Source organism: Dermacentor silvarum, chromosome 10 (genome assembly GCF_013339745.2).
Source record: "Dermacentor silvarum isolate Dsil-2018 chromosome 10, BIME_Dsil_1.4, whole genome shotgun sequence".
Taxonomy (NCBI): domain Eukaryota; kingdom Metazoa; phylum Arthropoda; class Arachnida; order Ixodida; family Ixodidae; genus Dermacentor; species Dermacentor silvarum.
Window position 1 is genome coordinate 61,203,056 of NC_051163.1, and position 23,609 is coordinate 61,226,664.

The 23,609-nt window shown below is 43.2% G+C and overlaps 2 protein-coding genes across 5 annotated transcripts in view; one reads left to right on the forward strand and one right to left on the reverse strand.

Annotated features, from left to right (window-relative positions):
- The window catches only part of LOC119431580 (zinc finger protein 420-like), a 36,778-nt gene extending 25,666 nt beyond the window's left edge, over positions 1–11,112 (reverse strand). Inside the window, exons 1-3 of the mRNA XM_049657922.1 lie at positions 10,449–11,112; positions 8,740–10,311; positions 7,017–7,415 (exon numbers count right to left, since the gene is read on the reverse strand). Coding sequence (XP_049513879.1) covers positions 7,017–7,415; positions 8,740–8,881 — 541 coding nt within the window. The 5' untranslated portion in view covers positions 8,882–10,311; positions 10,449–11,112. The remainder of the gene's footprint in view (positions 1–7,016; positions 7,416–8,739; positions 10,312–10,448) is intronic.
- A 3,327-nt stretch (positions 11,113–14,439) lies between these two features.
- LOC119465782 (adult enhancer factor 1-like) lies at positions 14,440–22,080 on the forward strand. 4 transcript variants are annotated; one of them, XM_049658072.1, is made up of 3 exons: positions 14,440–14,676; positions 18,609–18,695; positions 21,001–22,080. In XM_049658072.1, the coding sequence occupies exons 2-3, from the start codon at positions 18,686–18,688 to the stop codon at positions 21,432–21,434; spliced, it is 444 nt and encodes a 147-aa protein (XP_049514029.1). In that variant the 5' UTR covers positions 14,440–14,676; positions 18,609–18,685; the 3' UTR covers positions 21,435–22,080. The 4 variants fall into 4 exon arrangements, 2 of the variants coding, with proteins under 2 accessions (XP_049514029.1, XP_049514028.1); XR_007464153.1 differs by lacking the exon at positions 18,609–18,695 and having other exon boundaries at positions 14,440–15,007; positions 21,001–21,086; XR_007464152.1 differs by lacking the exon at positions 21,001–22,080 and having other exon boundaries at positions 14,440–18,107; positions 18,609–18,679.
- Positions 22,081–23,609: the final 1,529 nt, after the last annotated feature.

A 23,609-nucleotide genomic window follows, 5' to 3' on the forward strand; every position in this document is an offset into this window, starting at 1 on the left:
AAACTGTTACATAAAAGGAAAACTTCCCACCTGAAACTGGCAAGGTGATGCATTCATAACTACAACACATGAATAAATTTAGTAAAATTCTGAACCCAACCTTGGTCTCATGTGACATGTTCGTTCCTTTACCCATGTATTCCCTAAAAATAGAATTGATTCAGGTAAGACATTAGGCTCGCCTCGTTCCTTCGAGGTTTCAGGCTCTCTATATATATTATTTCTGAATACAAAACATTTCATTAACTAGAAAATTTTGTAAAGCTGGGTTTCGTTAAATTGAGGTTTGACTGTATATAAAATGAGAAGATTGTGGCACACTGCTTTAACAAAAAAAAAAAAAAATCAATGGATCACTGGTACAAACCCACAAAACAAGTGGAACTGCAACAAAAATTAGCGCACACAATGAAAATTTTGCACTGTTTTACAAGAAGGAACACAGCCCATTAGTGAACACAAAGTCAATAAATGCATAAATCAGCCAAACATATACAGTGTAGACCGCTTATAACGTAAGTCGCTGGAGTCGTGAATATCTGCACTATAAGCGGTACCGCACTATAACCAAAACAACGATTTTCAAGCCCTGCACGTATGCAAAACATGTAGACCAAGCAGCCACGCATATCCAAGAATCGAAGCGTGCGACTGGGAGTTTTGCATCCGTTTAAATTTACGAACATTGAAAGGTTAATGTCCAAGTACCCACGATCTTCGTATGAAGCAGACAAAGTAATAATCTTAAAATATGTCTGAAATTAGTAGAGAGCTATAAGGAGTAGGGATAGTAGTTTTATCGGCTGCATAAACTTGACACATTCACTTACTAACTGAATTAACAAGCGTGGTGTCAACGCGCACAAGCAAACATGAACAGACTCAATGACCACAAACAGCCACTGTTAAAACGCGGGCGTGGGGAAACGCGGCCACTGCAGCGAGCGAAGGTTCGTGCGGTCGATCGCTTCAACGGAAACTGAGCGGCTTAAGCACAGCGCATACAAAGGTCAGAGCCGTGTGGAAATCGCTTTCAAGATACGATGCGCGCGACAACACCGACAGCCGGCATAGGCGCGAACGCATTTGTTGGCGGAGTAGAAGCCGCCCTCCCTCCCGTGCTGCCTTCCTGCTTTGCTCCTTTCACGTGGGAGATTGCGTCGCCAGTTCCCCTTGCGCCCGGTTGCAAGATACGCATTTGGAGCCGCAGCACAGCGTCGCCCCCCCTCCCTCCCTCCCATACCTCCACGGCCTTCCGCGTGATGGAAGTCGCGTTTGCTCTCTGCTGTGCGTTCGCTCTCCGTGAAGGCGCGCATCCCCCGCGCGTTTTCACTCGCACATATGGCACGCGGCAATGATTTTATCACCCTTGGACTCATGCTCTACGTCTGATGCTCCTCCTCCGCATCGCCCTCGTTGATCTCCTCTCCCATCGGTGGGCGCACCTCGTTGAGAAGCGTGCTCGCTACCGCCCTTGTGGGCACGATTTTCCCGCGGGAGCCGCATTATAACCGGTATTTCGTCTCACGCGGCTGCACTGTAAGCGGTATGCATTCACATGAAGTGCTATGGGAAAATTAACGGGAGTCTGCAAAGACCGTACTAAATCCGGTCCTGCACTATAAGCGGTTACGTTATAAGTGGTCTATACTGTACAAATATGTCAATTGTAATGCTAAACTTTAAATTTACCGATAAAGGTATGTTGGAAAAATAAAGAACGTTTAAACCACGATTGCAATAAATGTAAATGCGTGGAAAATTGATATACAGGGTGTCCCAGCTAATTTTAGCCAAGCTGTTCAACTAAAAGAAAGATTGGAAAAACATGGTGATAGACACGATTTCAAGATCAATGGTGTTCGGTTGTCAGACCTTTGACGACCGAACACCAGGTCTTATGAGTGTACCTTCTACCGTGTTTTTTCTCTCCTTCTACCCTCCTCCCACCTCGTTGAATAGCTTGGGTGAAGTAAGCTGGGACACTGTTAACAGTCGAAAGTTAATCAGCTAGCATGTGAAGCAATAGACTCTTGAATGATTGTTGAAATATCTGTCCCTCGAAGTGAGCATACGGAAGTTGACATCCCACGTACAGCCTCTCTGCAGCACAAGAACAAGCTGTCACTGATAGCTTCACACGGCAGGCGGAAATTTCCTATTCCGCCTTGCTCAAGTGGTGCTTAGTTCTCCAGCATTCGTTGCCCCAATGTGTGTGGCCTGCCGCACGTGTATCTTCTCCTCGTGCCTCTTCTGGTGCGCCTTGTGGCCAAACCTCATTGGGCAAAAGCCACACCGATACGGTTTCTCGCCTCTGTGCGATTGTATGTGCCGCATGAGGACCCTTTCTGCGCGCAGGCCATAGGGCAGAGGGTCAGTGGAACGGTCTCTCGCCTGTATGGGTGCGTAGATGTATGTCCAGGTTGTACCTCAGTGGGAACACCTTGCCGCAGTAGTCACACTTGTTAAGGGCACTTCCTATTGTGTGTCCTTTGGTGAATCTCTGTTGTACTGCAGGAAGTTGTGGCGTAGCTGCAAACGGGACAATGCGGCAGACGACTTCCCACGTTTGAGCATAGTTGAGAGGACGCCTCTGGGTAGCGACACATGGTGACGAAGTCTGTGCCACAGAAAGTGACACACTCGGAACTAGAGTGCCGACGAGGGCTAACTGGTACATATGAAAGTCTAAACAGCACGAAGGATGGAACATGTAAGAACACAAACGTTTTGTCATTTGTGTTCTTACTTGTTCCATCCTTCGTGCTGTTTAGACTTGGACACATTCTGAGACAAACATGACACCTGCCATTATCTGCACCAGTGAGCGTGTTCGCTGTCAGTAACAGGACATAGGCGTATCGCATGGTAGCGCAAGAGGTAATCGAAAACAGGTCATGAAAATAAGAAAATGACAATTTTAAAAGGCCTTTTGGTGGGCAGATTGTGACAGTGACTTGGTGAGGAAAGGAAATACATAAGCGTTAACGCACTTATGCCTTCTTGTTGTCTTATCATTCCACTCATTATGCAATACCATCCAAAGGACAACTGCTAAAAGGATAACGAAGGACTACTAAAAATAGAGGCTGCAAGAAGACTTGAGCTAAGCCTGTCATCGCACAATTTCCAGCATGATATGACATACGGCTGAATGTCATTGGGCAAAAGCTACACTGAAATGGTTTTTCATCAGTGTAGCACAAACAGGAATGGCACACGAATACAAACAAGAAGCAGCACAGTAGAACACCTCTTACAATTATTTGAAATTGTGACATGTCATTGTGACATAACTGCATGCTAAGTATCATACAGGGTGTCTGCGGTACCACATAAATATTACATGCAGTGGTGTGAAATGTGCTTTTATGCATGAGAGTATATATATACCCCCACTTGGAAGATTCGTGATGCAGGTGTATGAAGTTCGGCAGTAAATGTTGGCATAGCGCCAAGAATGAGGTCAGCGGTTCAGCTGTCACAGCAGATGATGGATGACCTAAATAAAGATAGGCAAGCGACGCTGCGGATGACGTCATCGGCACAGCTGGCGTGGTGTCAACTCGCATAGGTAGTGCAGCGTGAAGCGGATGGCTTCAGCGCCCAACATAACTCGGCGCTCAGGGAGGCACGCAATCAGTTCTGTATCGGCACTTGGAAAGGACAATTAGATAAACAATAACGGCAGAAATGAGAGAAAGTACGCTCACTCGACAGAGAGGTTCACTTCGTGGAACGAGGGTTGTTTTTTTTTTAGCAAGATGGATGACTGGGCTAGTGGTGCACATTAATCTAAGTGAGTCAGCCAATAGGCAATGGATAAGTTGCCCGCTGCAAAGTTAAGCAACGAGAAGGGACAAATCATTATGTTACTCCACCTACTTTTCCATTGTCCACGAGTAGAGACCTAACAAGAAACCAGATCTTCTACTTTGATAGCTCATATTTATGTTTTATTTATGCTATATGAGAGGTATGGCTGCCAGGAGTGCAATCATAAGGACAACTCTGAGAGGGAAAGTGCATACAAGGACAGCGTGGAATTTGTGAGGAAGCACCATTGTGCGATTCTGTCTCGCAGCATATCACACTGACCACAGGCTAACACGAACCCCTGCTCTTGTAGAGTTCAGTGTATGAAGGCACAGTCACACTTGTAATGTAAAGAAGGCAATCATGAAAATAAAAGCAGAAATAACACAAGCATAAAGGTGAAGACTGGGGCACAGAGGGTGCCAGTAATATTAATTGTCATTTGCTTAGATTGTTGGAAGTTGTAGTGGTTATGAAGAAACAGCAGAAAGTAAAAATGAATGTATTATGGACCAGGCATGGGCATCCTCACCCTCACCTGCCCTCACCCTCATGTGTTGAAGAGAGGGCAACGGAGGGTGACGATGTGAGGCTAAATGAGAAAGGTGCAATTCATGTCGCTAAAGTGCAGAGAAGCCACTTAGACCATATGCGTGGTGGGTTTGAGGTCTGAAGTTTTGAAGCACACTGGCAGGAAGCCTTTTTAGCTCAAATGTACATTGAAGCCCCATTTGTAACTGACCTCAGTCATAAATGGCTGTTGATGTTAGCTGTAGTTAAAATTAGCAACTGGTAGCTGTGGCAGCAATGAAAATGGGAACAGTGACAGCGACTTTCTGACGTTACTCCGTAGCTTGTTCTTTTTTCCACTGTTTACCACAATTCAGCACATTCCTTTAGCCGAAATAAGCATTGTGGAATCTATCTTTTCTTTCTCTGATTAGAGAGGGAGAACAACTTGAGGTTTGAGGCTTCTCAGGCATTGATAGCATTTGTTTACCTAGTGAAGGCAACCTCAAAAAGAAGAAAAACAAAAACAAAAAAACATGACATTAATATAGATAAAGCTTAACTACACTACAACGAAAACTGATTTGCTTTATGCTTCAGCTGGTGCATGGAAGTGGCGGCAGAGTGACCTTATTTACAGTAAAAATGTAACTTAAATTTTTTAGCTTAACCTCTATAAAGTCATGCCATTGTGCTGATTCTCTTAAATAAGCACAACGAGGTAGTTGATTAGTATAACAGGTAGTTTATTAGTATTCTACCACAAATTCCAAGAAGCTCTCTGTTTTGAAATCCCGAAAACTAGGTGGATGAACGCAAGAATTGCGATCAGCTTAATTTTTAGGCATAGTGAGCTGGTTTAGTCAATGCCCGTATAAGCAAAGCAATGTGGCATGCCTCGACAATTGGAATGGAATGGTAGGCAATCATATTTGTCAACTAAGCTCACTAGATGAGTAAACAGTTTATTTGAAAGTGTTACAAACTGAGAAGGATGGTTAGCCTGTTTAACATGAAGGTGAGATTGAAATAGAGCAGGTAAATTATTTACAGATGAGGGCGAGAGAGAGGGAGTAAAACCAAGAATGAGGGTAAATAGTAACACCTGTACTTGCTCTAATGTGTGTGGATGATAAGCAGCACACTGATCCCATAGCTCCTTCAAGCTGTAAGGTACTAGCACTTACACAGTGTTTGTGGTGGACACAGGCATCCTGTGCACACCAGTCACTATTATTGTAGCCATCACATCCAGCAAGTCTACCACAGGACAAGAAGATGCCAGATTCTTTAAGGACAAACAAAAACATCTCCAAATGGTCTCCAATTAATGCTCTTTCTCTGTGCTTGCCACACCAACCCTGTATTTGTCAATTCCCTGACTTCATTCCTTCCTTCATGGTTCATGCACAAAGATTGATGGACAGATTGCAACTTAGGAAATTTCGCACTTCCAGAAGAATGTTACAATCATACAGCAGGCTCTCTTCACAGCAAGATTTTCTGATAAGAAACAATATCACATGTTGGCAACCTTCGCTTAGTTTCCCGTGTACGCAGTAAGATGGACAAACGTCTAGGTATCCTACATGTTACAATTGTAATTTCATGACCTGAAAGCAAGAAGAAAACACTGTAAAATCTTGCCCCTTTGTGCCACTGCAATACGCTGCTACACAAAAGGAGGTCACTTAACGGGGCCCTGCAAGGCGCCAGGGAAAGTTTGTGGAGCGGCCAACCAAAACACCAGCACCACCTATATCACTGTTATCCATTTGATATGCACTTATTTGCTGCTACTGTTGTCTGTGTGACCTTGGAAATGACATTGCCATTCACCAGGAAGTCCTTGACCTCACATTTGTTAAGAGGTCAAATTAGACAAGGCAAAAACACACCAAGGATGTACAACCATTGGGAATTCACGGGGCAAATAAATGTCATCATTTTTCATAGCCAAACAACACTGTGTCCAATAATAGAGGAACAATATGTATCAAGGCTGTCCTCTCAATGACATGAATACATTACTGAATCTAGTGTAGAATTCTTAAAAATATATTAAAAAAATTTCTTTCAGTGGCTTGTATTAATGTTGCAGAACAATGTCCCCATGTGTGAGGCTCTTACAATCATTTAATGACAGTACTAACCTCAGAAAATTAATTGCAACAGCTTTCATCTGGGATAGTCTTGCTATACAAAAGTCCTTTACCTAGTGGCAGCTACCTAGGTCATAATGCAGCATTAATCAGGCCTTTAATTTTGCAGCCCATGTCCATGCTTCACGATATGCTTGGATGTTGCAGGACAGGAAAAGCTAACTGTGAAAGTTTTCAAAGCACAGGAGCCAGAAAAAAGTAGTTTTTTTTTAAGACATCGGCACTCAGCGTAGGTTTTCAGTGAGGAATATGGGCTGTCTCATGGTAAAGTATTTGCTGCACCGTTTGATACAAAGGTCCAACAGGCTGTGACAAGTATTTCACTTTTTCTTGGATACTGTGCCTTGTAACCTTTGCATGAGTGAGGAAACATTCTAGTTTGTCTTGAAAAATGTGCAGACATAACTCCTTCCTTTGGAAAGTGCATCACAGCTGCAACTAAAAGGAGTAGACACACCTGCCTCCCAAGGTCCACCGTTGAGGCTTGTCACATAGAATGCCAGCAAAATGTGGCGAACATCCTTCATAGAGCAGCCAAATGCTTCAAATGCTTGCTGCGCTCGTGGTTCCGCTGCAGCATCTTTCGTGCAAAGGCCCTGGGGCAATAGCGGCACTGATACGGCTTTTCTCCGGTGTGTGTTCGCATGTGATACATGAGAGTCGCCCTTTGCGTGAAGTTCCTGGGGCACAGGTGACACTGGAACGGCTTCTCACCGGTGTGGACGCGCAGGTGAACAGTCAGGGTTCCCCTCTTCTTGAAGACTTTTCTGCAGTAACTGCAAGTGAACCGTTCGTCACCGTGCACACCCTCGTGGTAGCTTAGGTCACTCCCACTAGTTGGAAAGAGGGAGCGATGCAGCCCTACTTGTGTGGTAGATGAGCCAACACCGAGCTGATAAGCACTGTGCTGCAGTAGTCTAGTGGAGCCTGCAAGACAGAATTAGATGCGACTGGTTGCAGAACAGGAAGGCTGATCACGTGGCCTGTATATCTTGCACATACAGGGTAACAGAATACATGAGCACAGGCAAGCGGTGAAGCACGAGTAGTCGAGAGCATCTTTACTAGATTGACACTGAGCACTGATCCAGCAAGCTTCATTTGCTGTAAGTTCCCATGGTAGGTGTTACCCTTTGTTCTCTGCTATGCTTTCCCACATTAAGGCTTGCCACAATCATTTGTATGTATAGCTCTCTGCAGGTGTATGTGTGTACTACAGGTGTATATGTTTGGTATATATGTACATTTACGTAAGTCTAAATACAAATTGCTTGGAAGCCCTCGTAAGAGCTGTAGCACTGACATAATGAAATTACAAAGAAAAATAGTACCGGAGTGAATAAACAACTGAAGAGCAGGAATGTTTTATAAATGCAGGAAGTTAGGATGGTTGGCCATTTGACTTGTGCAAAATATTTAGAGCACTAAATGCTTTAATGTCATCAATTTTTATGTGATAAGGAATTCATGTTTTGAAGCCATCTAGTTGCGTGTCAATATTTAGCATGATAAGTATGTCAAAAGAGCAGAAACAGAAGATATTAGAATACATTCTATGGGCTCTCAAAAGAAAACCTTTACACATGACACTGATTTTTATCTTGCACAGTTTTTGAAGCTGAAACTTAAAAGAGGTCTTAGAACTAAAACCTTTACATTTATGAAAGGAACATTCAATACTTTTGTGGTATTCATTGATATTGCTGCACACTCATAATTTTAGTTCCCTAAAATTGCCATTGTGAGTTAAAAGCTAAGAACTGTGATGAACAAACACTTTGTCTATATCAACTGCAATGAATAAACAAAGCAGACCATGATAAAAAAATAACAACACGACCACAGAAGCAGCAAGATGAAAAACCAAGCAGAGAGGTGCCATTAATGGTAACTGCCTTTTGCTGTTGAAGTTGTAATGGTTATTATATAAGGAGACAATCAAACATGATCGTGAACTCATCGTACAATGTGACTGCAAAAGCCCTTATGTTGCTCACGGCACTCTACATCATCACTGATCAATGCCTATCAACGGCAACTGACAGACTCAGCCACAACACATTGTTACTGACACAAAACAGAAAGTGCGGCTTTGTTGCACCCAACTCAGTGACAATGAGCAGCACTGACAGGACTCACTTTACGAAAGATCAAACATTCTGAAGTTATCAACGGCACAACAAATTCACAGGAAATGTGACAAAATGACAACAAAAGAAGGTGCACAAATAGACAGCAGCACAACTCGTACGGCTGTTAATTGTAGTGGACACTATGCATCTGCTGGTGACTGCTGCATGTGAACTTGGTGTATGTGCTTGCTTGCAGACATTTGCGAATAAAATGTTGTCGTCAGCTATTCTGACAAATCCTCTATTCCTTGGGTTGTGCATCTGCCTTGATGCCTGGAAAATCGAGGCACAGAGAAGTGGAGTCAGTGCAAGGTAAATCAGTGCCACAATTGGCCACGTCTATTACACTGAATGCCATGGATTCAGCACTCACAAGTAATGAGTACTGTAGAGAGCAGAACACATATTCACAAATGTAAAGTGCCACTGACAAAACAGAAAATCTTAGTGGTACATAGGATCCAGTGTACTTTCAGGTACCAACATATTCAGAAAATGCAGGTGCACCAGCCAAACTGCATTAGTGTGTTATGCTCTTCAGGGATGTACTTTTGCCACACAGTAATCATCATTATCACTCATTCTTATGGGCCGCTTTTTTTCTCCAGTGCAGTACACCCAGGGCCATTGCAAGGCCCCTGTTCGAGGAATGCTATGGGATCCTTAGATGTGCAGACAGTTCAAAAAAAAGGTACCAGCCACAAAAATGATTGCTGCATGGTTAAAGTACAGCCCGAAATGAGTTTATCTGTAAAAGGATCTTGCATGTGCTCACATGCTGACCACAGCCTCTGCTCTCCTTATGATTCTCATGCAAGGGGAACTGAGCATTGAACTGCCACATTCAAAAACACACTCTCAGGTGCTCTAATCTCTAGGTGAATGCCGACAATTTTGACCTGATGGCTCTACTTACAGTACGTGCTGACACTCTGAATGACTTCTGACAGGAACTGAGTTTTTTTTTTTTTTTTGCGCTGGTCGTATCAATGTGGAATACCAGCTAGCCCGGTCTCGTACCTTACTGAGCACCCAGCAGTCTTTCCCACAGAGGTCTGCCTTCATTCAAACTGCAAGTAACACACAGGTTAAAAGGAGACTGGTTGCACTTCACATTTACTGTTCAGTGATTGATGCTCTGATGACTCTGAAGCAGGTTCCCAAACGTCGCTAAATCAGCTGCTAGGCACCAGTCTCCACATCTTTCTTTCCTTCCAAAGATGAAAGCCCGACTTCCATGTGTTGTGGAATGAGGAATAGCAATCATTAAGAAACTATGCAAGGTCTTAAAGGGGCCCCAAAGAATAGTGACAATGTAGATTGCTAGATCACACTTCTGGAATATCAAATCGGTTGGCTTCACTGTGATATGACGCTTGCCAAGTGAGAGAGCATGCAAGGACAGTTGACAAGGAAAAAAAAAAGGAAAAGAAAAAACAGACCCATTGAATTTTCTCAAAATGAAACCTTTGCATGCAGTTGTAATGAAATTTGCTCTGGTTTGGGAACTGAACATGGCACCGCAACCACTTTTATGGGAGGCCAGTTTATCAATTGAGCTAATGACGAGGCAAGTAGGATGGTAAAAACTAATTACCAATATGAAGTTCAGGAACACCGAATAAGCAAATGAGCTCTGCATAAATATGCAAGGTGGTGGAGGTCTTATGAAAAAAAGAGACGGTATCCACCTCAAAAGTGGCATGTGGCCACAACAAAAATCCGAATGGTTTCCCTGAGCAAAAAACTGTGTTACTGCGTCATTGAAAGAAACAGGGATGTGCCATTTTTTGTGAGGGGTCTTATGAAAAAAAGAGACGGTATCCACCTCAAAAGTGGCATGTGGCCACAACAAAAATTCCGAATGGTTTCCTCAGCAAAAAACTTTGTTACTGCGTCATTGAAAGACAAGGGCATTGCCATTTGTGAGTCCAGTGAGAAGTTTAGAGACATTTTGAGATTAGTCATTTGCAAGTTGTTCAACTAAAAAATGTGAAGTGTGATTTGCACAAATTATGCCCGAGGATGGATTAACATTCTTTGTCACTATCGTGCATAGTCTAGCCAAAACAGCCATTGCTCCATTCCATCGCTCTATCACTGCAGGCATTCGAGACACTTCCAGTGCTTAGAAGGAAAAGAAACATCTTCGGAGGTGATAGAAATGATGAATGTCTCGGATGCAGTGGCGCACAGACAAATGGAGGGGGCACGTAACACCCCTAGAGGTCAGTCGACACGGCCTATAGTTTTGGATGTTCTCACTACTACTAAAAAATGAGGTTTTCAACCTAGCATTCATATTAATAGCAAATTTCTGTCATTACATTACATGTTATGAAGAATATTTGTTAAAAGCTAGCATTAGGATCAAATAAGCAGTTTGTTTGCATATACAGAACTCTTCGAAGAGTGCTGTATAGCTATAGTAAAGTATGATATCTATAGTTAAACTATGATATAATCAAGTCCGGTAAAATCCCCCGGCACTTTACTTCATTATATTTCATTAATTTGAAATTGTGTATAAACACACTTCTTTATATAGAGGTTCAATATACATGGTGTTCTGTGGACAAGTTATAAAAAGTTCATTACTTCATTATACTGAGGCTATTGATATAGTGAAGTTTGTTATATCGAGGCTTAACTGTATTTATATATATACATATTTGAACGAGAAGAAAGGGAACCGAGGGGCCCAATTTTCATTAGTCATATCATAAGATATATATATATATATATATATATATATATATATATGCTTTTAAGAACTACGATGATATCTTGCCAAAACACGAAAGCCAGGGTTCACTTCGAAGGTTGCCACTTTTCCAGATGCTGGTCATAATTTGTGAGGCACATTAAGGGCAGCATAAACATTTTTTTCATGCAAGTTATTGATGCTGTCAGTGTCGCATACAGAAGCGGCAGTAGTGCGGTAGAAAGGATGTTCTACATCCGCCGCCATGGCCATGAGCTGTGACACTGGCTAACACTCCCAGGGCTAGATCTAGCACACATATTGGATAGGAAAACAACGCTGCAGTAGTCCAATTGGTAATAATGTGTCACTCGTTATGCAAAGACGTGGGTTTGGATTCCACCTGCGGTGATACATTTTTTTTTTTTGTCTACTTTCATTTCCCTTCATTATATCATTTCCAACATTTTACTTCAAGACAAGTTACTTACATATCCTGTGCTTTCCTTAATTTCACTGTATGTTGCCATTATATGATAGTCACCAACAAAAATCAGGCCACTCAGTTCCCCCTTTTCTCATTCAGTAGTGCGTGAAGAAAGTTTACATACTCTAGCAATGACAGGAATAAAAATACAGGAAGCTATAGTTAAGTGCAAAGTGAAAGACCATATGACTATAGATTGATTATGGATTGTGTTGGTTCATTATCCTGGTCTTACAGTCCTCATTCCGTCTTCGGTGCAACTATGCAGCATTCTATATTGTCTCGGTACACAGGTCCATATCGAGTGCTGCGTGCTGCGACTCCAGTTACTTATGAAATCGCCCCAGTCAGTACCAGTGCCTTCTCTGCCCCGAATTTCACTGATGTTGTGCATGTCGCACGCCTCAAACCGTATTACTCTCCTGTTACCACTGATATTTAGACGCACCGGGACGGTACTTCTGCCACTGGGGGTAATGATACATGCATATTGCGTGTTTCTTGTGGACGATGCGTGCGGGCGCCCCGACGAAGAAGACGAACTGCTTCTTGCTCTCGAGCTGTCGGCTGAACTGGCCAGCGCTGCAGTTGTCCTTTGTAAATATACTTTGTAAATAGTCTCCAGTGCTTAATCCTTCGTTTGTGTAACATTTTGGTGGAGGTGCCGGGTCAATATTATACAATGAAACTGTTTTGGCAAGCACTGGAAATGGGGGCTGGCTCCTCGAAGCAGTGAGTGTCCAAAAACTTCTACAGTAATGCCGCCTGGTTATCAGTAACGCTGTTGGTCCCAGATAGGTAGAAAAGACTGCTACGATGCCTGCATCACTCTTTTAAAACAAAGTTAACAAGTCCCTCACACTGGTTTGTCGTGCATCAAGTGACAGTGGTTGGCTTTCGAGGCAGCAGGCGTACCGAAATTCCCGTGACACACCGTCTAAAGCCCGCCCCACATGGTGCGATTTTGCACTGCGTTTTTCGCAGCTACGATTTCCTCAAATGCGAACGTCGCATTGCCGTTTCACATGCACCGAGCGCAGCAGCTGCAATTTTCGCGTTTGCGAACATGTAGCGGAGTACTGAATTATTCTTGGCGTCAGTTTGCTTCGGTGAAAATAAAGTAAAACAACTTAGAAACTGTTTTCGTGACAGTCAATTGTTTGTGTTTGACTGCGTTACTTCATCAAAACAAAAATTAAGTAGGCAGGCCACAATGACGTGTTTACGATCCACGTTGTGATTGGTTCCCCGTCCTTGCCACATGTGCGTTTTCGCAGAGAAGTTCAGCCCTCCGAACATCGGAAAATCGCACGCACAAACGGTCGGACGGCCCATATTTGCCGCAACTGCGAATGCGCAAGTGCGAAAACGCAGTCAAATTCGCACCATGTGAAACGGGCTTTAGACTACCAATTTTTGCTCTAGCTCGTTCAAGAATGCCACTAGCTATCAAAAACATCAACCTATTTGTGTTCGGTGCACAACGAAGCCCTTTCCCAGCAGTCGCAGGAAACACTCCCTACATGTCGTGCAGCTGTTCAGATGAGATCCATTAGAACCACGCAAGGTGCGACTGTGGAAGGGGGCTATTATGTTCGCATTCTAATTAGTGATGTCGTAGAACCAAATCACACAGTAAACGTAAATTCATTCCGTATACCTTCCTTATTCCGTATGACACGTTGCCTATACTTAGTACTAACGCATGTTCTCACTTCCCACTGCGATCACGGCGCCCATTAAAGGACGCTAACAACTACTCCGCCGTTGTTGTTGTTCCCCTTCCCGTTTCGCACTATGCAATGTCAGTGCTCTCTTCGAAGTTGTTTGTGAGTGCCATTGAAGGGGCACACAAAGTTCACTGAACGATCAAACATCTTTCAGAGACCGCTGACACCGCTGGCGTCTGTCAAACATTGTATAAAATAGTAGGCTGCAGATTGTACTCAGAAGTTACTTCGGTGGCAACGATGGGGGCCAATGTCGCTGCTTCCCTCCAGCCTGTTAAAAAGACCAACACCTCGTATGTTAGGGCACACCACGCTAGCACTGGCCTCTCTAAGCAACCTCACAGTAACTTTCGCAGCTGTGTGGAACAATGTATTCGGTCATCATGCGTCCATGTTTCCACTTGCGTTCGCCTTTCCTGAAGCACTTGTTCGTAGGTGCTAGCTTTACGATCACCGTCACTGGTCGTCGCCGTTCGGCTGAGTGCATTAACATGCATTCAATGAGTGTATGCGCGGTACACACATAGTACACATGCGCTCAGTGGTCATTTGGTGGCAACGCAGAGACGCCAATACAGGCATACAGCCTTTTTCTCTGCCGAAACTACACGAAAGTGACGAAACGTACACTCGGGCAGACGACAAAGGAACGTGATGTTAGCGGCGATTGAGCTTTCTCAGGCCTGCCAACGGGCACACAAAAAATGTCGCTTTTGAATGGACCACTTTGCTAGCCAGTTTAACAAATATATCTAATAACAAAATCGTACTTTCCAAAATACTGTTAACGGGGAATTTGTTGACAGAGCGCGCAAAGCGGCAAAGCCAAAGCAAAGTCGTAAAGCCCGGAAAGTACGAAAACGAAACTCAAATTTTGTTAACCGCGGGATATGGCGGTTTATGGTGGCGGCGCGCGGACTCTGTCGGTGCTCGAACTGTCTTTAGCTCCAGTTTTTGGTGTTTGCGATGACAGGTTAGCGCTCTGTGACAGCGTAGAATCATCCTTCCTACTGGAGTTGAACTGGAGAGTTTGTCACATTTAGGCAAGCTACATGCCACCGCGGCTTCGTGACAGGTTCCCAACCACGCGACTCGACCGGCGTTTAGAACGCTTTGCTTCCGCTCATTTCTGCAGGTGCTTGGCCGTGGCTTTTTTGGAACACTGCAGTTGTTGGTAAATCTTAAAAACCGCGGAAGTATCCTTCAGCCTACTACTACGCATAAGATGTGATATGCGCATAAGTGACCGTCAAGACTCCCGGAATGATGACCGTGCACGCGTATTCTCCAACATCCAGAATCTTTCTGCCAACGTCGATTACCAGTCCACCTCCCCTGCGCTTTCGCATCGATAACTTTAACACAGATAACTGCCATCGTGCGTGCTAGCAAACCCCGCCTAGCATGAACGGCGGGGAATATAGCAAGCACTATGACAGGGATGGTAGGTGGCTGAGGTGGTAACGGTAAGCCATAGCACTATGCCAAACCGCCTCGCACTTTGTTCAGTCTTTTCTTGTCGCAATGACCATGTATGCATCAGATTGCGGGTGTAAAATACACAACCTTTGGAAGTCGTAAGGTCTGCCATGATCTGTAAAGTCATGCCATGCCGTATATTAAATCGTACCCCCTTTAAACACCAGTTACTTCTGTCGGTTGGAAATTAGCACATATTTCTTGCATATGCAGCATCATTAAAAACAAGCAGTGCCGCAGCATTTTTAAATTCACTGTGTTGTGTACAAATAATTTTGGCCTGCGTCTGAACACCAAAATGTATTTCAGGTACAGTACTGAAATTGTCGCACATGCAGCTAGTGTACCTAGTGAACGCAAACAATTCAAAAATTTGCCTGACGTAAATAAGAAATATAGCCGAACATCCGGCTACATGACCGCATACTGGCACTACTAGCAGTGATGATCTGTACTTCACAGAATTTCCATTCCTAGACACAAAAATTGTCTGTTTTCAGCCCTTTTCCCCGCATAATTCTGAGAATCCGTAAATTTCTCGGTGCATACATACACTAGATATAATCCTCGAAAAAGTACTTTGCCAACCCTGATTATTAGACGTGAAACATGCGGTGAAACATTGCACAGTTTATGCAACGTTTCGGTCGACAGTATAATGATGAACTTAATTTCTAATGTGGCTTCCTGTTCAGTTCCAGATGTCTATTCCACGTAGTTGGAGCATTAGTATCTACTACTACTAAAGTAGTCGTAGTAGTAGTAGCAGTAGATACTACTACGATAAAAAGCCCTGCCGCTTTTGAGCAATTCTTAGTAGTTTAACTTATCAAATAGTCACACAAAAGTCTGCAGTTCACATTTAATTGTATGAAACAGCATTTCGACTTTTCAACCATGCAGACTACGAGAATCTAAAATTGACTGACTTAGTTCTAGTTAAGCCCGTGCACCGACATGAGTTGTGGATCGATGATATGATGTTCTTTTTACTGGCATCAGTTTAATATTTACTCCACGAGTCTTAAAACTCCCTTTGCTCCAAAATTATGGCCTGAAAGTTCCAGAAAAAGGGAAAATTCCTTGCGTGGAACATCACCGACTACTAGTAAAAGCCCGTGTCAGTCTACCAGCTCTTCTTTATGACACACTTTAAGCTCATTTGCAGCGCAGGTATGATCAGCATTGCCATAAGATCCACATGGCACATCTTAAACTTTATCACTTTCATTAGTGTTAATGATTCTGCAGATTTATTTCTTAGTAGATGTTTGCATACGCGGTGCCCGAAGGTGATTGGTTGTTGCTTGCGTTTTCTACACATGGCAAAATGTTCAGGTCTGCCAGTTAGGATTGAATGCAAACAGTACCTGATAGGGCCCATTGCTTCCAGGACACAGTCATTGTTGCCTAGTGCAGTGCAAAAACAAACAAAGGTAGAAGAATACAGAAACGGCGCGACACAGGACAAGTATAGAGCACAGGACAGGGTGCTGACTAACAACCAAATACTTTATTTCCAGAAGCGGCATATAAAGACATCATTGAATGTCACACAAAAGAAATAAAAAGAGAAAGAAAAAGAAGGTTAAGTGTTAGCCACGAAGATAATCCAGTTCTTTTGTTGACAGCGTGACAGCCCTGTCCTGTGCTCTTTACTTGTCCTGTGTCGCGCTTTTTCTGTATTTTTCGAATGATGAACCAACCATCCCCTTTGAACATGCTGTTAAACAAAGGTACATCATTGCAAGTGTGCAGTAGCTCATAAGAAAAAAAGGAACCGGAATATTCACTAATCATGGAAAAGACATGACTAAGGCCAAAGGCACAACAAATGCTTTTATGTTTGTTCAATCTCTCCCATTTTCTGCAGACTTCTGGGTAGCCCTATCTAGGCAGCTGTATCCATAGGAATTGCAGGCATGTTAGGAATTTCAGAGAAGAACACAGAACTCGGTCTCTCTTACTCATTGATGTATTAACAGCAGACATGCAAATGACAGCGATTACGACTATTGAGTCGGGTAAACATACCCTAAGAGCTTAATGCACTTTCTTGTGACATCTTATGAATGTGTTGACATAGGTAACTTTAAACATGCTTTGCATTATGCGGAACATTTTGTACAAACTCAAATTTATATTGACTGCTGATCAGCTTTGAACCTGGATTATTTCTGGCCGAAAAAAAAAAAGAACCCTTAGCCACCAAGCATACCTATGACATGTGAAGCCGCCTCTATGAAACTCTTGACATGCCAGCTTCACTGGTTACTCAGTCTATGTCTGACAGCTAAAAGCAAAAGCCTTGCACTAGGTTGAAAAATGAGCTTGTTGGTGCATTGAAATTTTTGGAACAGTGCTAAATGACGGGACAAGAAAACACCCATGTGTTGTCTTGTTTAGTGCTGTTCCAAAGGTTGTGCTGGGTCTAGTGTTATCAAGTGTCATTGTGGCCTATTTGAACTGTATTCAGTTGTGCACAACCATTTGAAAGTCACTAAAATGCATTCACACCATAATGCATTTTCCCTCCTTTCAGTGTTAGCTGCTCCAGGAAAGAAAGACAAGGAGGCACGGAGATGCAGTAATCTCTCCCCGCTGGACAGTCATCTTAAGATGCTATGTTTACGCTATGTTTACATTAGCTATTAATAATAGCAGTATTTATGTGTTACTTTACAGTAGATGACCATTTTCCCCTATTGCGTGTACAAAGCACACTGCATGTTGTATTAAGTGTTCAGCTCAGTGATGGGTTTAAAACCCTAGTGTCTGGTTTTTGCCGCATATTCGTAATTATTCTCCATCTTGTCTTGTTTCCGAGTCTCTACTATAGTCGGCAATGGGTCAACAACGCAGTGCCAACTGTCTCTCAAAGAGAGCAGCTATACGTGCAGCTGTTAACAACCTCGTGTTGTTCGTCTTCTTCCTTCTTGCTATGCACATTCCCACTTTTGCCTTGCTCAAGTGTTGTCGTGTCACAAGCCTTCTTACTCAGGCCGGCAAAGGGTTGTTCGTTCATGAAGTACAGAAGATACCGCCGCAGTAGCCCACTGGATACGGCGTTGCTCTGCTGAACTCAAGGTCACTGGTTCAGTCTTGACCGCAGTGATTGCATTTTGATAGGGGCAAACACGATTGTGTACTTAGATTTAGATGCACATTGAAGAACCTCGGGTGGTCAGAATTAATCCGAAGTCCCCCCACTATGGGTTGTTTCTTATTCGGATCAGGGTTCTGAGATGTCAACGTTCAGAATTTAATTTTAATCACCTGCGGAGACTTGGTCTTCCATGCATCTTCCTGGCTGTTGCATATGCCACTATTGGGGGGGAATGGCAAGGAGGTAGATAGGCATTTCCTACGGCAATCATTTTGTAAAGCTGGTGCCTGTTGCATAATAGTGTGTGCGTGTGTGCATGTTCGTGCTGCCAGATGTCCTCTTTGTCACCGCGCTAACTGGTCTTCTTTCACCCCCGCATGCATTAACAGCCGAGATCCTTTTATAATTGGTAGTCGTTTTTATCAAGGGGGTCATTTTATCGAGAGGGTCACTAAATAATGTTTTCGTTTGCACTTTTTCAGGACCACACGATGATGGTGTACAGAGGATCGTAGAGAGGAAGTGAAGCCCGATATTTAGAGATGAACTGCAGAAGCATATGCATTTGGGTTGGTTGATTCACGACTTGAGTAGAAACAGCGTAAAATAACAGGACATAAAAAGGGACTGACAATGGTGCTGTTACCTGTCCCTTTCTTACATTTACATCCTGTTTTTCTTCTGCTGTTCCTGCTCAAGTCCTGATATTTAGGAAGCCTAGCTTTAAACTTTTTGGTCAAAGCGCAGTGAAAGTTTTGTCAATCTCTAACAGTCTGTTCGATGATTGAATTGAGTAGTTGTCGCTGAGTGGTGCTTGAATATTTATTGATGTTATGTTCTTGGCAAGTCAGCCTTAGTTTCTGGAATATGTGAAAGTGCTTTCTTACAGTAGCGTCAAAGCAGGTCAACCTCAAATATTTTGTTTATTTTGACTTAAGTTGACTTATTATGTTTTGAATATACTTCATTGTCGCATAAATTATATTTTTGCTTATTGCAAGCTTTTCCCCATCACCCAAAATTCCTGTAATAGAGGCAGCTCTTAAAGCAAGGTGTGGTTGATCAGAAATGTTCAAGTGTTTGATAAATGTGATATGCAAAGGTGCCTCTAGCAATACCTTCTCTTGGGGTTTATAGTCAGCTATAGGTTACTGGCTTTCGGGTGGCTTTTTGTTGATAAAATCTTACTGTTTAACAACAGCCAGTTCGTAACCGAATTTTGATAAGGCTTATGTTAGGTAAACAGACAAAAGCTTTATTTGTACATGTGTCAAGCCATTTATTGATCGTTTTGGCATTAAGAATGATAATTGAAATTTATGCCTTGAGCATGCTTGAAGTGGTAATCCTGCTGTGCTGCTATGTCATTTGAGAACGTCTGGTCAGCTGCAGACTGTACAGTGCTTTTTCTTTATTTTAATATGCTTCATCTGAAACTATCACATAGTCATGCAGAGCAAGGATGTAATGAAAATTGGTCATGTGTCACTATGCTAAATTATTGTCCTCCACAGAAAGGTGGATTTAAAGCCACAAACAGAAAATAAACGTAGATCCGCTCATGTTTCATTTCTTACTGAGCCGCACACAACAAATAGCTGTCTTATTCCTAAATCCTGCGTGCTCTGTGCAGTCCTGTGAAAAATCCGCCAAATTCGGTGCAGTCGTTTGGGGAGCCAAAGCCTTGGTGTTCCGATGCGCTGATGCGCCTCTTCATACAGTGTGTTTATTGGAAGTGCTTGCAGGAACATTGCTGTACAAATGAAACGAGAAATGTGTGAGCATTACAAAACACTATGTGCAAATAAGTATGCAGAGCATGCCGAGTGTTGCACTAAGGAGTTGTGTTGCAGTATTGACTTCTCTAGCTGTGGTTAGTATCTGCTAATATGGTAGTCTGTCAGCGGTTTGGAGGACATCGGAGGAAGGAGGAGATCAAGTTGAAGACTCCTGTCTCCTAAACTTTTTTCACGTTGGCGCACGAGTGAACAGTACTGCAGATTTCATGTGCCTTGGGTGTCTTGCCTTTTGAGTCTCGCAGATATGCGAAAATAATCGTCAAACGTGTAATTGTAATAAATAGAGAAGCTCAAAAGCAGTCCATCTGGCATTAGTGAGAAAGAGATGACATTCTTATATATTGCATTAAACTTTACTCTTTTTCATACGTAGAAGGCAACACTACAAAGTCTAGAGAGACTTCTCTCACAGCTCGCGTTTGCTAACAAAAATTTGTACATCACACATGAAAGATATAGGCATGAGTCATGTAATTTGACGTAACGTTGTGTCTCATACTTGTTGGTTGCAAAATAAGACGTAACTGTTACGTGTTGCAGATCTGCACTTATTTATCACCGAACGAGCCGAGTGACACGTTTCTCTGAATGGTGGCTACGGCGCACCACTTGCTCGCCACTAAAACATAGTCTGTTGCGTACTGGAAGGACAAGGGTACACATAATTCAATTTTTGATGTGGCCTAACATCCACAAGTTGTAACTTATCTAGTAGTTCATCCGTAGTAAGTGTTGCAAATGAAAAAATAACCACAATGCAAAACGTGCGAAGTGAGACTTGTATGACCACACTTGTTGCATAGTTTTGGCAGCCTTCAGAGTATGAAACTGGAGTACAAAACTTCTTTTCGGGGGGGGGGGGGGGAAGCACTAACCGATAGGTCATTATGTATCGTAGTTTGCTGTCCTCCTTTTGGGGCATTGTATTTCGTTTTCTAGCAGCATTTCAAAACAACAGTTATCTCCAAAAAGTTCAATTGCAGTTGATCCTAAATCCTCCTGATTTTTAATTTTTTTCCTTTTCCTCGACGTACTCACTTGTATTCCTGTTTCTGTGCCTTTCTTTTTCCTCTAGCACTGTCGGCCAAGACAAAGGCCCGTCCTTCCATGTGTCACCAGCAAACACAGTCTCTCCCCGTGTTTGTAAGTGGCTGCACGATCCACTGCAACATGTGCAGCTTCTCCACGGCGCAGGTGGGAACCATGGAGCAGCACCAGCTCACGCACACGGGGGAACGACCTTTTGTGTGCAACTACTGTCCTCGCACATTTGCACGCTGCTACGACCTCAAGATGCATGTGCGCATCCACACAGACGAGCGACCCTACTCGTGCCCCATCTGCCCGTCGACGTTCCACCAGAAGTCGAACCTGCAGCGCCACATGGTGTCCCACACAGACGAACGACCCTACAAGTGTAAGCGCTGCACACGGTCGTACCGCAGCTCTTCGGCACTCGATTACCACGTGAAACGGTGCACAGTTCCCATGGAGATGCCACCAACGTGAATGCCTGCCTCGGCATGCGCGTGTGTGTATGTGGTTTCCTGTGCTTACCTTGACAGTGACGTAGTATGTGAGCTGGCCTCAGTTCACAAGGACGCCTCTGAAGGCTGAGATTCTACTGGAGCTGAAACTGATATCATTTGGTGCAGCAGTTTATGTTCGTGTGTGCGGTCCATCCTGTGGCAGTCTGCGCAGTGACGTGCTCGTTAAAGTGGCTGCAGTTGCCAAGGATAACCATGAAAGGTGATAGTCAACACGAGTCAGGGACAACTGTACCCGAGGCTGCACAGCTCACAGTTGCCTGACATTTGTGGAGAAACGACCACAGTAAAAACATGCTTTAGAATGCACATAGGACAGCATTTGCTCTGTGCTCACTTCACATGGGACAGCACGTAGGTGCTGCCAAGTGTAAAACTTGTGATGGCAGTCATGAAGATAGCAAGTTTCTTTGTGACGTGGGTGTGCCACCTTTGAGTAATTCACTGTGATGCTGTGCACTTAAGTGCTATATACATTTCCAATTCTATGATGCATGTAATCTCTCAACTGCAAAAGAATCTTTTATCTTTTTTTTTTTTTTTTAATTGGCCTGTTCTCTAAGACGCTGCGACATGCAGTGCATGCATGCTCTAGTAAACGCTTGATGTGATTGTGGAAGAACTGCTTCTTAACCAGTTCACGCACATGAGCAACCTTGACTGGAGTGGCTCAGAGTCAACCTTTACTGCACTGTTTAGTCAAGTTAAAGAAAACTTCACAACCCATCACCATTTGGCTCAATGCACGACAGTAGAGTGGAACATGCTTTCAAGTGTATTGCAGTTCTATCAGTTTATTCACAATACAAGCACAATGCCGAAACGCATAAAATTTTTTCCTGTGAACCTCCGTCGCTGTTGTCACTAGGTCAAAATTTGTCAGACTCGTTCATTTTGCTGCTAGAGATGATGCATATCTACTGCACACATCAGCAGATGGGTAATGCTAAAAATGTTTGCTCATGTAACTTTATTAGTGACACAACTGATCACATAAAGAATAGGTTCACTTACAGCAACAAGTAAAGGCAATTTCTAAAAAAAAAAAAATTGATGTCTGGTGTAGGAGTGGTGCTGGACCTTGCAGTGCTCAAATGCAAGGAAAGTTAAAATAACTTGTTCACGTTCATTTTTAGCCATAGAGAGTAAATTTGTTACATAACAAATGCACAAATGTCTGCGCAGTGACATGCTCGAAAGTGGCTGCAATTGCCAAGGACAACCATGAAAGGTGATAGTCAACACGAGTTGTTGCACACAGGTGCACTTTCGCTTCCAGTTCCGTTTAACCAGAGTTCACTAATAGAAGCGTTCCGTTTAAACCAAGTTTGTCAACATTGTTCCTACAGGTGGCCAACCAAAGTTGGTACCCTTGTCCCGTTCATCTGGCATTTTCGTTTAGGCGAGTTTCGTTTATCTGGAGTGCACTGTACAATACGTTGGGCATTACAGGGTTAAAGCATAAAGATGAAACTGCATATGAACTGGCCAAGGGATTAAAGAATGGCGTTGGGAATTATTTTTTGCACAATCAATGAATTGAGGCGTTGTATCAGAATTGTGGGGTTGACAGCTACCAAATGGAGCACAAAAAAGGGAAAAAAAAGGAGACTAAAATTTCATGTTGGCACTGTTTTATTATTGGTGTCACGAGTGGCAGCACATAAATGATCTCATAAGTTTTTGTGCACTTTGCACCAAAGTAGTGATGATGACAGAATAAGCAGTGAGGAATGTGGAGAGGTTAACCATAAAGGTGGCTACCGTATGCAAAAGAAGGAAGGATGCAACAGAAAGAGGTCCCCTGGGCACATGCATGCGCAAGCTAAATGCGAGCAAAGGCAATCACACAGGCTAGTTGAACTTGCAATATGACTGGTGGCTTCAGAGACTTCTGCACCATTAAACAGTGCAATTTGTATTCTAAGATCTTGAAAACCTGGCAGACCTTGTGCTTCTATGAAGTAGAAATGCAATGAAGCCAGTTTTATGACTCTGTAGAGTTCAGATGTGCCTTCTGCCGACTCTAAACCCCAACATCAATCTGCAATTGCACGTTGCACTCAGCTCAGCTTACTTTGTGCCTGTGTGATTTTAAAAGTTTTATCGATTGTTTGCTTCTTCACAAGGCATCTGA

Coding starts and splice junctions, on each gene's coding strand:
- LOC119465782 (XM_049658071.1), top strand. CDS start 14,946: ATGAACGGCGGGGAATATAGCAAGCACTATGACAGGGATG. Junction 14,986..21,000: donor CAAGCACTATGACAGGGATG/GTAGGTGGCTGA, acceptor TTTTTCCTCTAG/CACTGTCGGCCAAGACAAAG.